Source organism: Camarhynchus parvulus, chromosome 7 (assembly GCF_901933205.1).
Source record: "Camarhynchus parvulus chromosome 7, STF_HiC, whole genome shotgun sequence".
NCBI lineage: Eukaryota > Metazoa > Chordata > Aves > Passeriformes > Thraupidae > Camarhynchus > Camarhynchus parvulus.
In genome coordinates this window covers 2369218-2384816 of record NC_044577.1, presented here as the reverse complement: position 1 = coordinate 2384816, position 15599 = coordinate 2369218, and the positions used below count along the sequence as shown (strand labels likewise).

The following is a 15599-nucleotide window of genomic DNA, read 5'->3' as shown; positions in this document are numbered from 1 at the left end:
TCCTAATAAGCTTCACTTACCAGCCAGTTTAGTAAATTAATAAAATAGGAGGAAAATGCATATTTTAAGACAGATTATGGTTTAGCAGAGAGATATATGGCTCAGGAAACACAAGGGGAGTAGGAAACTCTACCTTTAAGCTTTGAGAAAAAAATCTGAGAAGCTCATTTTAAAGAAGAAGGCAGGAATTTGCCTAAAAGAATTATATTTGTGAACAGATTTTTGTTAGTTGTTAAGCAACCAGCAAGAATTGATGTTGCCTCTCTGTCCTGCTCCTGGAAAGACACTGAGGAAGACAATTCCCTGGCAGCATCACAACCCCATGAGCACAATCCCAGCAGGAATTAAAGGAAGGCTCAGCAAACCCAGGTGTGCACAAACAGCATCACACACGTGGCATTCAGATGGATGGGACACCAGGGGGTGAGACAAATAAATGCACCCAAGGGGGAATTACAGACAGAGGCAGGGGACAAGATGTGCATGGCTGGGGGTGGGTGGCTCTGGTGTGGGTGCTCAGAGCATCAGCACAACAAACCCTGTAACTCCTGGCTGGCAGGGCATCGCTGTACAGCAGGGAGGGCTGGGGGAGACAAGCACAACACTTTTTGGTTCGGCACAGAAAATTCAACAGGGAAAAAAAGAAAAAAGGTGCCTACAGCAGAATGAACCCTCTTGGTGAGAGATTAGGATCACTACATGACAACAGAAGGAAGCCCATCACAGAGAATATTAGTCATGTGCTCCATGAAAGCATTAGATCTCTGCTCCCAAAGACTAAGAATACCAAGCAGGCACGTGCGTTTCCTACAGGAAGGGAGGACACAGACAGTATGCAAAAGCAAAACAGCAAAATTTAATTTTAGGTTGTTAAGCTGTTATTGTCTCCCACACGTTTGTGTACAGGAGCCAGAAATGGGGTTTGTCCTCATGAAAAAGAGCCACAAAGCACACACTGTTAGTGTTTCACACAGCTCTAAGATCATCTCCTGTGTGTTTCACTATTCACAAATGCAGAGAAAACACAACCAATTCAGGAAAAAATTACAAGTGCTTCAGTCAGAGCAGGCTGAAACAAGTGTTAGTAACCATCCCCCCCGAGATGCAGAACTCACACAAACCCAGAGCACTCTGTGTGTGGCAGAGCTGGGTGCAAGAGACTCCAGCAGGCACCCCCAGCCCAGGTCCCGCTGCCAGTGCCCCATCCACACCCCTGTGCTGTGCTGTGTCCCCTGGGGCACTGCTGGAGCTCTGCTGGCACCCAGCTCTGCCACACACAGGGGACAATGCAACCTCCCAGGGGTTTCACACTCGACTGATGCTCTCCCAGCACTCTGGGAGTTGCTTCCCTGTAATTTTGTGTGGTGCAGACTGGTTTGTCTCAAGCTCACCAGGCTGACACGCTAGGCAGAGGAGCTGCCTCAAACAGAGAACTTCAGGTAATTAAGATTTCCCTTATCTTTCCAGACCAACTGAGGCCAATGGCAGACAAGGAAAGGGAGGAGCAGCAAAGGAAAACTGACTGTGCTCATTTGAAAACAGTTTTCCATGACTCATTCCAATCTTAAAAGGTCTGATTTGTTCGGGGCTTTTTTTAAAGTTTCACTAAAAAAGGCTACAGAGACTCTTGTCAATTGGTCCAATTGATTCCTAACTACAAGAGGTTGTATTTTCCAAACAAAGTCCAGGCCAGGTGAAGCCAGAGGGCAACAGACCCAATTTCCATTTTGGGAAGAAAGTTGAGATGTGGAAGCATAGCTGCTGTTGGGGAGACCCAGGTCAGAGTAGTAGGAAGCCTGCATTAACAAACAAAGCAAAAAAAAAAAGGAAAAAAAAACTCCTTGAGAAATCAGCTTCATTCTTTATTCCTTTAAATGGGAAGCAAAAAGTAAATTGAGTGAATACAAACTGCAAAGCAGCCAAAGTGGCCACGGATGCAAAAAGAAGAGAGAACTGCATTAAAGCTGTGAGGATGTGTGAAAGCTGTGGGAGCTTTGAAGCACTGGAAAAATGCACTGGTCAGAGAGCTGGCCAGGTTCCTCCTGAGATCCTGGGGAGTTTATGTCCTGTAAGCTACACCCTGAGATGCTGGGAGATGGAGAGCAAAGCCAGGGACCAAAGCTGCTGGCTGTGCCCAGCAGGAGTGTGAGCAGCCCAGTCAGACATGGTAAGACTGAGTGGAAAGAAAACTGTTCTCTAAGAAGTGAGACTTCAAGCACCTTCTTTAAATTAAACACTTTCTCTCCCTGCTTTCTGCCCTGCATCCAGTCATCCCTGCACTTCTGGTCCACTCAGGGGATCTCAAGGAGGAATGGTTGTTCTGAAAGATGTCACACTTTCACCTTCTTTGCTGCTCTCCAGAGCTCTCCTTTCACACCTATTCCCTGACACCTTTCCTCTCCAAACATTTCTCAGGGGGTCCAGACAGCCAAAGCTCTCTGATTTCAGCAGTCAGCTCCTCACAAACCCTAACTTGCCTCACCAGAGGTCCATGGAGGTGTTAATTTCCTCACAAAGGAGGGAGATCTGTGGCAAATTAAAGGAATTTGTTTGCTTTCTTCTGTCACTGCAAGCAAACAGAAATTTAGATATGTCACAACACCCACAGGTACAGGCTGAGGGCAAAGCATTGTCCAACCTCAAAAAAAACCTAACCCAAGAAACAACCAAAACCAAAACCCCCCAAACAATGCCTGTACAAGGAGACTTCGTCTGAAAGGAAACCTGAACTGAACTTTAAGAAATTACTTTCATTCCTGCTTAGAGTTTGCAATCTGCACGTGGGCTGTTTGGCACATGGCATTAATCATATTTAAGGGATCAGCCTGTGACACTGCAAGTGCAGTGTGCACATGGAGATCAGCCCATTCTGTGACTTAAAACTGGACACCTATTTTGGAAACAGCCATTGCCAGCAGGTTCACTCATCATTTCCCTGCTGTCCTGAAGAATTTTCCTGTTTTTCATTCTTCCTTGTCACTTTGTGATTCAGCTTGGGCCTTTTGGAGAGAATATTCCTAAAAAGTGAATGCCAGCCAGGCTGGCATCAATTTGGTTTGAAGTTTCAGCTATTCTGAGTTACCCCCAAACATTCCTCCCCCTCCTAATTAATGATTAATCTAAACAGCAACAGAACTACAAGGAACTAACGATGTTGCTGTAATTAAGCCCTACTCAGACTAAACCCCCACGCTGCAAACGCTAATTCCAGCATGATTTTAAATTATTTAAATGGAAACCAAACAACCTCTTCCCCCTGGATGACTTTCTTGCAGATATTTTGCTCTCCCTGCAGTCCTTGGAGCACTGGAGTATGTCAGTAAAGAGTAAGAACATCATTTATCACCAGTGCTACAGAATAAAGCTCCTTGAACTCCTCAAATGGGCCAGCAACAGGACAGGCTGTTTTTTCAGCAGTTCATGCAACAGTATTTCATTGTCTCTTATCCACATAATGCCAGCTAAATTATATGGCAGCAACAATTTTAGATGGACGTGAAATATCAGATTTCACTGTTTATCCAGGCTCCTGCTTAACTTTGTGCCTACAGAGTCACCCCCTGAACTCCCTCTCATGTTCAGCGTGTTATTGCTCAAACACTTGGATAAATGGAGGCTTAAAAGAGTTTATTTTTGGCCTAAACACTGAGCTTAAGGCTGCACAGCACTAAATTTCTTTAGAAGCCTTGATAGCACAAAGATCAACAGGCTCTGAGCTTTTGTCTGGCTTTGTTAAAATAAAGGGGGAATAAAAAACCCCAAACAGTTCCCCCTCTGCCCCCAGGCTGTGCCTGGACAACCCCTTCAAATCATTTGCACAATCTCCAATATTTAACAAAGCAGGGCCAGGAGTTGCTGTAATTGACACACAACACTTGTGCTGGAACAGGAGGGAACATTGTGACCTGCATCCTCACAATTGCATTAATTATTAAGCTTTTCTGGACTGGAAATAAAAGTCCATCAATGTTAAGTAGTTAAGTGGGAACACTTGCACTGGTTCTTCAGCTCTGTAGGTGTTTCCAGAAACCCTAGGATATGGTTTATAAAGGGAAAAAAGAAAAAAAAACCCAAAAAACCAAAGGCATTTAGTTAAACAAACTTCAAATAAACAATGTGCGTTTGGGGAAAATTCAAAATCCATTTTAACTATGCAAATTCAAAATCCAAAGCCCATTTTAACTATGCAAATCTCAAGGCATGGACTAAATTAGGAGATTCAGTACTAGAGCACAGCATGAACACCTTGTAGAGGTTGAAAAGCACTCACTCTGTTTCCAGCATGTGGAAATCCTCCCTGCCAGCACTGCCACAATGTAATTTCTAACCAATTTTGTTTACAAGTCAAAGCAGTTCTGGCTCCCAAGATCTTTCTGTACCAATTTCTGAGACTCCCCAGCTCAGGGCTTGATTTTTGATTTTTTATTTCCCAGACAGCTTCTTGCTGCACCCCCAGTGCCTGACAAACTCCAAACCCACAACGTGCAAGGCAGGTAAAACCTGCTTCGCTGCCCAAAAGAATTTGCTAATTAGCTTTAATCCCATTAAATGGAGAGATAGAATTTTATAGCAATAGAAATCATCTACTAACCCTGCTAGATTTTCTACTCTGGGATGATCCATACACGTCTTCCTCATAACCATTGGTCTGTTTGGGAAGGAAAGGAAAAACAAAAAAAGGAAAGACAAAAAAGGAGAGAAGAAAAATTGACGTAGACCCCGAAGGGAATTTTTAAGCAAATGTCATCACTTATGAAAGGCAAAGGCAGAGACAGAACTTTTCAAAGGTACACCAGGAACAGGAGCAGTGCAGGATTAGGTCATGAATTCAAACACGAGGACACGAACATTTGTGTCACTGCCTCTGGAACAGCCAAAAATGTCAAGGATACTCCTGCTTGCCCTTTTTGATCCCCCTTTTTAAAAATTTTTTTTGCCTCCCCTATTATTACTGGTCTATATTCAAACACTGTGAAGGGAATAGGACACAAAATGGGGACAAAAAGGAGATCAGAGACTACAATAAAGGCCATAAATCACTAGAGCTGTTTATACCTCAGGCAGCCAAACACCTAAAAAGCTGCAAATTGTAGCAGAGGAATTAATTCTATTTGAGAAATCCAGCTTAACAAACATGCAGTGCTGTATAAATTCTCTTCTTTTTGATTTTGAGCCTCAGAATGAAACCCAGACAGTGGCCATCTGCCTCACCCCAGGATTCTGAGGGCTAGCAGGAGATTGGGGTGGGCTCAGCTGTCCTCCCGGGGGTCAGGAGGGAAAACAAACAAGCCCAGAAGGACTGCTCCTTAAACAAGGTGAGGTGCTTCAAATCCCTATGGCAGCAGCGCTGGGAATAAAACAAAACAATCAGTGACCCAGTCCTGAGTCTGGGAATGTGGTGGTGAAGAAGAGAACCCAAAAGTCTCCTCAATGGACAGCATTAAAAGCTCAGGTTTCCCCAGCAATTCACTGTTCAGGTATCACCTCACAACCAGCCCTGGTTTAACACTGAAAACAAGGTAGCACTCTGTGTATTTGGGGTGGGGGTTTGGTGGAAATTTAATTAGAATTTCTATTAAAATTAAGTTTTGAAGTCCATGTTTTAATGAGTTCCAAAATGAAAATCCACTAGAACGAATCTGAATCAATTTCCAAGAGAAATATTTATCATCTACTATACAGCAGCTTGCATGAAAAATTAAACAAATTAACTTAGAAACCAGTTCAGAGCCAAGCTGGGAAAGCTACTTCTGGGAAAAGCTTAGAATCTCTATTGAAATGCAATACTATCACCCCAAATGGAAGGCAAACTTCCAAGTTTCTTTTATTCAAGAACTGATTTGAAATACTGCTGTAGCCTTCTCACACAGCTTGGCTTCTTTCCAATTTTTATCAGGTTGTTGTTTGTTTGTTTTTTTCCAGGCTCCTTGAATTTCTCCAAGGCTTAAGAATGGTTAAAAGGAATCTCCAGCAGCTGAAGGCAGCGCTCTGTGCAGACCAATTATCTCCACCACCCCTTTTATTGCTACACTGAGGATTTGTTTGCCTTTTTCAGCTGTGCAATATTGACTAAATGTAACCTCAGATCACTATCTGAACCATCCTATTCCTCTGTAATGGCACCTTCATTTTTCCCAGATGTGGTATTCCCCATTTGTTTTTACTGTTATTCCAATTTGACAAGCTGTCTCCTGTTTATCATCAGTATTTTCACTCTAACCTTGTATGAAACTGCCTTCACTCCCTGCACTTAGCCAGCCAGGCAATACAGACTCCTGGGGAACTGCTTTTCCCTCCTTAAAAAACCCAGATGATGCTGTCTTAGCTGGGAACAGACCAGCTGAGATCCTTCCCAGCTGTCCTGTTCTCTAACCAAGTTATTTTCCAACTGTACATTCCTTTTGCAAGAACGAGATCTGGCCCAAGGTTTTGCTTCATGTCACGCAGAGACAGCCAGGAGCCTCACAGGCAATTTACAGTAACATCCTTTGTGCCCTGAAATAATTACCCTGCTTAGGACCTCCAGCTGAATTGGCATGATGGATTCTCCACAAGCCCAGGGTAACTGGTTATCACTTCACAGTTCAGGCCCTTCTAAAGGAATCTGCCTCATTTGCCCTGTGTCTCCCAGATTTGAGCCTGAAGCCCCAGAGCTGAGGCCATTTCCCCTGGCCCTCTGACCCATCCTCTCCAGAAACCTCTCCAGTGCATATTTTTGAAGGCAAATGCTCCAGGCAGCTCTTGGAGAGCAGGGTCAGTTTTACCAGACCTCACTGGCCTTTGTTCTAGGCTACATTTACATGCAAAGCATCTGACCCTCATGAAAACTGGAACAAATAAAACTGCATGCTTGAGAGGCAAAAAAGACTCCATTTTACTTTTCTCCCTTTTGTGACCCTAATTTTCTTCTTGCTTTTGACACAGGACACCATTTCACTGCCATTGTGTCCATTTCTGCTTGTAATGTTTTTTACCTCACGCTGCGACTTGTGCTGCTCCCTCAGGCTTTCTCAATCCCAGACCCAACTTCCAGCCCTCTGAAAACTTCTCTGCTTGTTTCCAGTGTGGCAAAGAACCCCAACCCAGCCTCCACCTGTGATGAGCTAAAGGATACAGCAGGGATTTATTAAAAGGCCTCAATGGATCCACCTTAGGCAGCACAAGAGCCCAGCCAGGGCTGCACCCAAGATGAACCAAAATGGTCACAAAAATGGATGACTGGTCATGGGGTCTCTCACTTTTATAAGTTCTGCTCCATCTGTGTATTGGAGTTAATTGTCCAGTTATAGCTTTAGGTTATGAAGTCCCATCCTTCTTGTTTTTCTCTCTTCAGCCAATGTTGTTTGTGCTCTTGGGTCTGAGATTTGGATCATTTGTCCTTGGTCCCCAGCTGGAGAAGGAATTGTTTTGTCTCCCTACTCTGTGCAGAGAGCTCACCATCCCCTAATATGAAGCCCAGACCCACACACTAAAGCAGAATAGAATCTGAAAAATAGAAAAGCTCAAACCTGAGGCATCAGTGTCTTCTTTGCCTGCCTGGAATTGCTCCCCATAAGATTCACTCCTGACAGGGGGTGGAATGAGATGGGCTTTAAGGGCCTTTCTAACCAAAACCATTTGGGATTCTATGACATTATCTCAATATTGCCTATTACAGCTCAAGTTATGTAGCTCCAGTAGAGTTTTGACTTTCCCCACATGCTCTTTATGCACAGCACTGAAATAAGAGTCTGGATTACCCCACATTTTGGAGATGAACTGATGCTCATTATTGCCTAGCAAGTGCTGATAGCTGTGGTGTATCCTTGACACTGGGCTGGCAGCTCTGCCACCTGCACACACCCCTTGTCCTGCCACAGTGGCTTTGGAGGCAGAACCCTCTCTGAGACACACAGAAATACATACTGCTTTGGAGTAGTTCTTCTTTTTGGTCCTCTCACTCTCTAATCCAGCCTGCAGTGGGATGAAGAACGTGGGGTGAGATCAGTGAGTGTGTGCACCCCCATGCAGGGCCAGGCATGCACATCCCCATGCAGGCAGAGGAGCAGAGCAGGGCCCAGGGAGCAGCCAATGGAATAAAATGCTCAGTTATTGGGAATATTGCTCGGTTATTGGGAATATTGCTCAAGTGCTGATGGCACTGGTAAATTTAGCAGCTGTGCTTCCAATCAGCCACGCTGGCTGGGCTCAGTCAATGCACAGCTGTCCATCCTGACTGTATCAACAGAGCCATGCAAACACCCAAACGTGCTGGAATTATTCTGGGATGTAGGTCAGGCACAAAGGGATGCGCTGCACTGCTGGTTGGAAACAGCGCCGGGAATGAAGGAGAGGGGAAAGCAGGAGAATCTACAGGACTGCACTGCCCAGTTTGCTTCCTGCAGAATGCAGCACACCTCCAGTTGTGGAAATGTTTTAAACTGAGCTTTAGTCCTCGTTGCCCCTTTCTGTTCTTTCAGGAGCTGCTTTATCTCAGTGTTCCCAGAGCAAATACTCGCTGTCAAAACATTATTAATAATGTGATTTTGTCCTCTCAAGTGAAGGTAACACAAGCTGCAGCTTTGGTAGGCAGTGTGCTTGTCCTGTCTGTCACTGTCACATTTTCTGGAAAAATCCTCTTTGCCCAGGATTTCTTCTCCTGGGAAGCTGAGAAGCCTTAGAGAAAAATGAAAATAATAATTATCTGATTTGCTTCTCCTGTGTTTTGCAGCTTTGGAATGTGTTTGGAGATTGTTTATCCAAGAGGTGGTTGTTTGATTGGTTTCATGTGAATTGTTTTGACTTAATGACCAATCACAGACAGCTGTGTTGAGGCTCTGGGGTGTCACGAGCTTTTCATTAGTATCTTGTTAAGCCTTCTGTCTGTATCCTTTCTCTATTCTTTAGCACAGTTTAGTATAGCATTGTTTAATAGAATATAAGTACATAAAATAATAAATCAGCCTTCTGAGAACATGGAGTCAGATTCTCAATTCCTCCTTCATTCTGGGGACCCTGAAAGTACCACATCCTGTCACCTTTGCTAGATCTATTTACAGTGAGTTTATGAGAGTTTTATTCCTTTCCAGACCTGTGCTGAAATAAATCCAGATGCAGCTGGTCCAACAATGGACAGGCTTTAACAGAGACAGTGTTTCAGGGGAAATCCATTCTGCTCTGCCTGTGGTAACTACTGAGCTAAACCCAGCTCAGATCTCACTAATCATCATTTGTCACTTCTCATCTGAACTGTGTCAGAGCAGGAGGAGAGGGAAGTGGCACCCTGACATCACAGACCACAAACTGCCTCAGGATGCTTCCTGATCACGCTGATCTCAGAGCAGTTATCACAACCTGTGTTAGCTTCTTCTTCGTGATTAGTTTTTGAACACACACACACACAAACACACTCTGCAACTGGCAGACTATTCTCACCACTGGGTAGGTGCTGGCATAATCCAAATGAGACTGTAAAGGCATGAGAGGAGAGGAAAATCAGAAAACAAAGGAAAACACAAGTTATGTCAATCAAAGGAACTCCCCAAAACAAAACAAACAAACACAAAAATAGGCAGGGAGATGGAAATCTCAACAAAAGAACTTTGATAAGGCAGGATTTCTTGCACAAAGGCACAAGTTTGGAAGCTGGGAGGATACAAAACAAGGATGCACAAATTAATCGGGAGTGATTGATAAAATAAGGATGCACAAATTAATCAGGAGTGATTGATACCACAACAATATTTCATGCTGATGGTGTTGGATTAGAGACAGCCAGCTGGGAAGTGGGAGAACCAGGACAAATGACATAGAAGGGACTGAAGAAAGGCTTGAGAGCCTCAACAAGCACAGGCTGATGTTACTGAGCTCCCCTATGAAAATCTGCATGATACAGAACTGAGCTTGCAGAACTCCTGGAACAGGAGTGGCAGGAGCTGTTGATGGGCTCAGGATTATCAGGGAAGCTGCTGAAGAAGCCTCTCCATGGAGGAGCCACAGACACAACCAAGCCAGGACTCCCTGGTCCCTGTTTGCAGCACAGTCACAGCTCTGGAGCCTCAGCCCATTTGCTGGCCTGGTCTAATGAATATCTCTGGAGGTTCTGCAGTGTGCAGTGCTGCCTAGCTCTGCCAGAAGCTCCAGAAGCTCCCCAAAAGCAACCTCAGCACATCTCTGGTGCCTGCAGTCCAGGCATCCACTTCAAAACTATTCCAGGAGGAGAGTCCAGAGTGAAACCCACACAGATCAGTGGGGTGGTGAAGCCCTAGGGAAAAGTGAATGTCTGATATTGGCTCATTTCAGTGAAAACTTCCTGCACAGAAGAGAAGCACAGCTGCAAAAAGGAAGCCCTGGCACCACCAGCCCCTCACAGTGCAAGGAGCCTGAGTGCCAAAGATGGAAGAGGAATTTATCAAAAATGGCATCCTGCAGCAATGGAAGGAGAGCCTCCAAAAAGACAGCATCATTCAGAACTCTCCAAGTCATTTTAGAAACCCTTCATGGACACAAGGTATCTGGTTTTGATGCTGACTTCAGGCTAAAATAGCTCCAAAGCCAAACTGGACACAAGAATTCAGAATGATTTTTAAGGTTGGTTAAAATTTATGGGGCTTTTGGCTTTGTTATTTTGAAGACAGATGCAGCAAGAGCCAAACTTTCACGACTGGCCACAGATGTGGTCAAAGTACTAAAAAGCATCTGCTGTAAATCCACACTGGGAATGGTCAGAGAGGTGTGTACAAGGGCCTGGAGTGACAGGGAAAGGAAAGAATGGCTCCAAACTGACAAAAAATAGGTTTAAATTGGGTATTAGGAAGAAATTCTTCCCTGTGAGGGTGGTGAGGCCCTGGGACAGGGTGCCCAGAGCAGCTGTGGCTGCTCCCTGGAAGTGTTCCAGGCCAGGTTGGATGGGGCTTGGAGCAACCTGAGATAGTGGAAGGGGGTGGAACAAGATGAGTTTTAAGGTCTTTTCTGACTCAACCCATTCTGTGATTCTATCAATTAATTGTGAATAGAACAACTGCAAGATGTAGAAGGCTAAATTTCAGTTCAGACTGGCAAATATTTACGTGCTTCTACAATCCCAGTGACACAAGAACGAGGCAAGGAAGCTCTGTCAAAACTTCTCCTGTGCCTGCCAAAATGTCAGCACATCCACCACCAAATGCTGCTTTTTGAGGACAGGGCCTGTGCAACATCACTGAGAAACACCGGGGTGGAAAGTTTCAGGCAGATCCTTCTGTCAGAGAAGGACATTCCTTGCAGAACTATGAGGAATTTGGGGCCATCCCACGGAGCAGCTGGAGGCTGCTGGTTATCGCAGCCTGAGACTGCTCAGGGGAAAAAGGGCCAGAAAAGCTCCTCCAAGGCATGGTGAGGAGGCAGAATGCAGGGCTTCTGCTCTTTAAATGTATACAAACCCCAGGATTGTGTTGCAAAAGCACCTCAGAAAGAATCAGTGGTGGATTTCCATGAAGAGGAGATGTTTCAGATGAAGATGTGCTATAAACACAGAGCCGGTGTGTTTGCATCGTGCCACGTTACAGGCAGGGATAAACAACCCATCTGTGTTGTCATCACCTTCCAAACAGACAGAATTGATATTTCAACTGAACTAGAGATATTTTTGCCCCTCCAAAAAACACTTCCATATGTCAACATTTAACCCTAAGTAAAATAAACACCGCTCTTCACATTCTGCTGTGCAGAGAGGCTTTTCTTCACTGAATCTTTGGAGCTTTGAGGCATCTCCTAGCTCTGAAAAGCACTCAAGTTTGTCATCTTGAGCAAAAAAGGTTTCAACAGCATTTCATGAGAAGCAATAAGGATTCCACTAAAAAGGGAACAAGGCAGCACTTTGTATTTTTAAGCCCATTTTTGTGCAGTTTTACAGTGGGATCCCTGACAAGGCTCTGCAGCAGAATTTTTTTTTTAATGAGTCTTTTAGACAGTATGTAAAAACAGAGTTAAGGTTTATATAAATGTGTGTTATCTGGGAAAATACTGTCTGGATATTTTGAGGAAAAAACTGTTTAAACTTTTCCTACAGTACTATGAGTACTCAGTGTTTTCCTAATTCCACCTCCACAAAACTCAGGCCTGCAGATGATTTTCAAGTATTTCTAAGTATTTTTAAAGCCAGTAACCAGTGACAGGACCTGAGGGAATGCCTAGAGCTGTGTCAGAGGGATTTTTGGGTTAGATATCAGGGAAAGGATCTTTCCCCAGAGGGTGCTGGGCACTGCCAAGGGAATGGGCACAAATGGGCACAGTCCCAAGGCTGCCAGAGCTCCAGGAGAGTTTGGACAAGGCTCTCAGGGATGTCAGGATGGGATTGCTGGAGTGTCTGTTCAGGGACAGGAGCTGGATCAATGTGAGTCCCTTCCAGCTCAGGATATTCTGTTATTTTATGAGTATTCACCTGCAATTCCAAAGTGCCCAACACTTATTTCCACTGATAATCACTTCTGGTTTCCTGGGCTAATAAACACTGACCCCACCAGCACTTCCCCTTCCCAAATTTCCAGTTTCAGAGTGAAACAGGGGAGCTCACAAGGTGCATGCAGACACCAATGTCTTGGCTGAGTCCTTCCTGCAGGAGTGAAGAGCAGTGACCACAAAGGATCCTGCACGGGACACACACTGCAGACAATCAGTGATCCACTTGAAAAAAACCCAACATGGAACAAGTCCAGGACAGTCCCCTTGGAGTGTGGGGCACAGGGGGACAGTGACAGCCACACACAGACATGCACACAGAGGTTGCACAGTTTACCAACCCTCAGGCTTCCACGGCTACCCACTGACATGCGCTCATCTTCATCCGAAGCCTAGCGAGAGAAAGCGTAGAGACAAAAAAAAAAAACAGTGAAAAGAACACAGGTAACAGGCACTGATGGCTTTGATGGGACAGGAGGAAGGGAAAGATGCACAAACTCAATGTTTTTAAAAAAGGATTGCATTGAAGGTATAAGCAGAAAGTAAATGAAATCACACCCAAGAAACAGTCAAGCATTTTATTGTAGGGTGAAGGAGGAGCTTGCTCAGGTGTACCCTGCTCTATGCTCTTGACTCTTTAATGAACATTAAACATTCCAAACAGGTTATTTCCCCACTTTCCACCCCCTTTATTGTTGCACATTTGCAAAAGCTCCCTGGAGTGACTGGGGAGAGGGCAGAGAAGTCAGGAAGTGGCTTTGGGGTTTCCACTTGCTGGGCGTGGTGGGAGCTTGTTTTGGTTCCTTTTCTTTTGAGAAGGAAATGCCTTACACACTTATACAGTGTCTGTTCTCTTAACCTGAAATGTCTGGCTGAACAGAAGAAGCAAAAGCAGGTACTGACCGAGGCATTTCTTCGGGCTCTACGGGAATAACGCTCACTGTCTTCCTACCAAGGCAGCAGAGAGAAAACAGAGGGAGGTGTTGAGAGGACAGACACAGCAACAGAGCCTTCCAGAAACACACACTGAACTCCAGCCACTCTTAGGAGCCAGTAAAGTTAAACCAAACCACAGGAGGTGACACCCAGTCGAAGCAGAAAAACCCTTCCTCCCTCCCCTGAGACCCCAAATTTCCTCTCTGTGACACTGGAAACACCATCAGATGTTTCACATTTCAACCGGCTGGTTTGAACAAACTGATTTGCCACTGAATTTAGAAACAGCAGCAGAAAACAGCAAAAAAAAAAAAAGTTTTAATATTGTAGTCAACAGATTGTCACAGGTGAGCTGATTTCCGAGCAAGGGAAATGCCAGTAAGGTGGAGTTATGCTCATCCAGCAAGGATTTGAAGAGACTCAGTGTGAGTCTGGGGTGGGTGGGTGGTCCATGCAGACCAGTATTTACTGATCAATTATCAAAGACCAAGGAATCTGGGGTGTTTGGGAAGTTACCTTCCACACTGGAAGCTGGCTGTTCAGTTTTGCCTTTGCCAGTGTGCAATACTCAGTTTTGCAGGGAAAGGCCACAGTTTCAGCTGGCATGGCTGCTAACTGTTTTCATAAACTTAGGGTTGAAACACATTTGAAGCCAGTGACTTCCAGCCCATGAGCAACTTCTTTATCTCCAATCATGGGTGTTAAAACAGTCAGATGTTGCTAGTGGCCAAGTCTGTAGGTGGTATTCACTGGTTTTAGCAAATTCTAAAATCCAGGGCAGGGTATTATTGGAAAAAAGTGAGGATTGCCACATGGCAGCAATAATTTCTCTGAGGGATTCCCCTGGGCCAGTAAGTGCTAAGGGAAATGAAACAGCATGAGTGAAACTTGCCCACAATTTACCTGAAGGCAGATTTAAGAAGACTCAAGTGGTGATGAAACCCACAAAAAGTAAGATGAGCAGAAATACTCCCTGTATCCCAAGAGGCTCTAACAGGTTTTTATCCTAACCTAATCTTCCAGCGATAGCGTGGACACAGGTCTGTAAAAAGAGATGGCTCTAACCCAGTCCTTGCCAGTTTTTAAGCTGATCAAAACTCACATTTCAGTTGGAAAAGCAAGACTGTGGGATTGCTTGGAGTGGAACTCACACTCCCAATGGATGAAAATACCTACTTGGAGGGATCTCAAACTCTATAAACTACACAGAACTGCAACACGCAAAAGTTGTTGAGCTACGTTGATCAAGTCCTACCATCCATTGCTCGATGTCTCCCCACTTAGTATCCAGCCCATAATATTTCTACAGACAGAAAAGGGAAAAAAAACAGAATTTAGATGAGAAAAGCAGACACAGAACATTTAGGCATGCACTGCCAGGCCTTGGCCAAGCCACACAGCTCCACGTGACTGTGCCAGTGAGAGCTGTGCCGCGTGGCACCGGAGCCCTCTGCAGTGAGTGCCTGGGGAAAGCTGCCTGGAAAGGGGAAAGGGGAGTTTGGGCATCACCAGGGTGCTCAGCAGCTTCCTCTCCCTCAGCACTGCAAAACCCCCCGTGCTGGGGGACAGGAGCAAGGAGAGTAATGAGTCTTGAATTCCTGACCCAGTTAAGTCAAGACTCATTACAAGGGAGGCGAGCGCAGGACTCTTCCAGGATGAAAATTGCTGTCAAATCATGTTTCCTGCAAAGGTTTGTCAAACTGGGCAGACAAGTTGGGTACAACTCATCTCTGGGTACCCTGATTTGCTGGATTAGAGCTCCACAGAGCTCCTTTCAGAGCACCAGGCTTTTTGACCCACCTGAGAGCAGCGGCAGCACCAACAAGGGTACAAGAGGACAAGATCCACCAGTTCAGGCAAAGACAACACTGGGAACTTCCCCATGAACTTGAATTTCCTCCAGGCAGTGTTCAAAGATCCACAGGTTTAATGGAACTTTTCTTCCTCCCCAAAGAAGCCTGTCAAATCTGGTCTCAGGAAATTTGTGTTTTTAATGGTGTCCATTAAAATGATTCCTGTGTGAATTAATATCACTGGCCTACAGCACAGCAATAGGCAAATGGCAATCCTATTTAATTAAGGAAGAATATGTATTTTAGAGCTTTCTTACAGGCTTGAGGAGGCTGGAGCATCAACAGCCAAAACATTAGGAAATTATTTTTTAAAAAATCAGAAACCTGTTTTGTATTGCACTCTGGTTTTAGCATTCACTCAATGGTATTAATGTAATTTTATTTTCACCTTTA

The 15599-nt window shown here is 44.8% G+C and overlaps 1 protein-coding gene across 11 annotated transcripts in view; it reads right to left on the bottom strand.

Moving 5' to 3' along the window:
* Positions 1–15599, bottom strand: part of LRRFIP1 (LRR binding FLII interacting protein 1) — a 104142-nt gene that overhangs the window by 34769 nt on the left and 53774 nt on the right. For 2 of the 11 annotated variants that reach the window (XM_030951840.1, XM_030951841.1), the window contains exons 4-11: positions 14609–14656; positions 13321–13365; positions 12759–12809; positions 9415–9447; positions 7906–7953; positions 4592–4648; positions 1716–1796; positions 539–583 (exon numbers count right to left, since the gene is read on the bottom strand). The exons of 6 other annotated variants lie outside the window; for them this stretch is intronic. In XM_030951840.1, the coding sequence (XP_030807700.1) occupies positions 539–583; positions 1716–1796; positions 4592–4648; positions 7906–7953; positions 9415–9447; positions 12759–12809; positions 13321–13365; positions 14609–14656 (408 nt within the window). The remainder of the gene's footprint in view (positions 1–538; positions 584–1715; positions 1797–4591; positions 4649–7905; positions 7954–9414; positions 9448–12758; positions 12810–13320; positions 13366–14608; positions 14657–15599) is intronic. 3 more of the 11 variants (XM_030951848.1, XM_030951838.1, XM_030951839.1) reach the window with 3 other exon arrangements.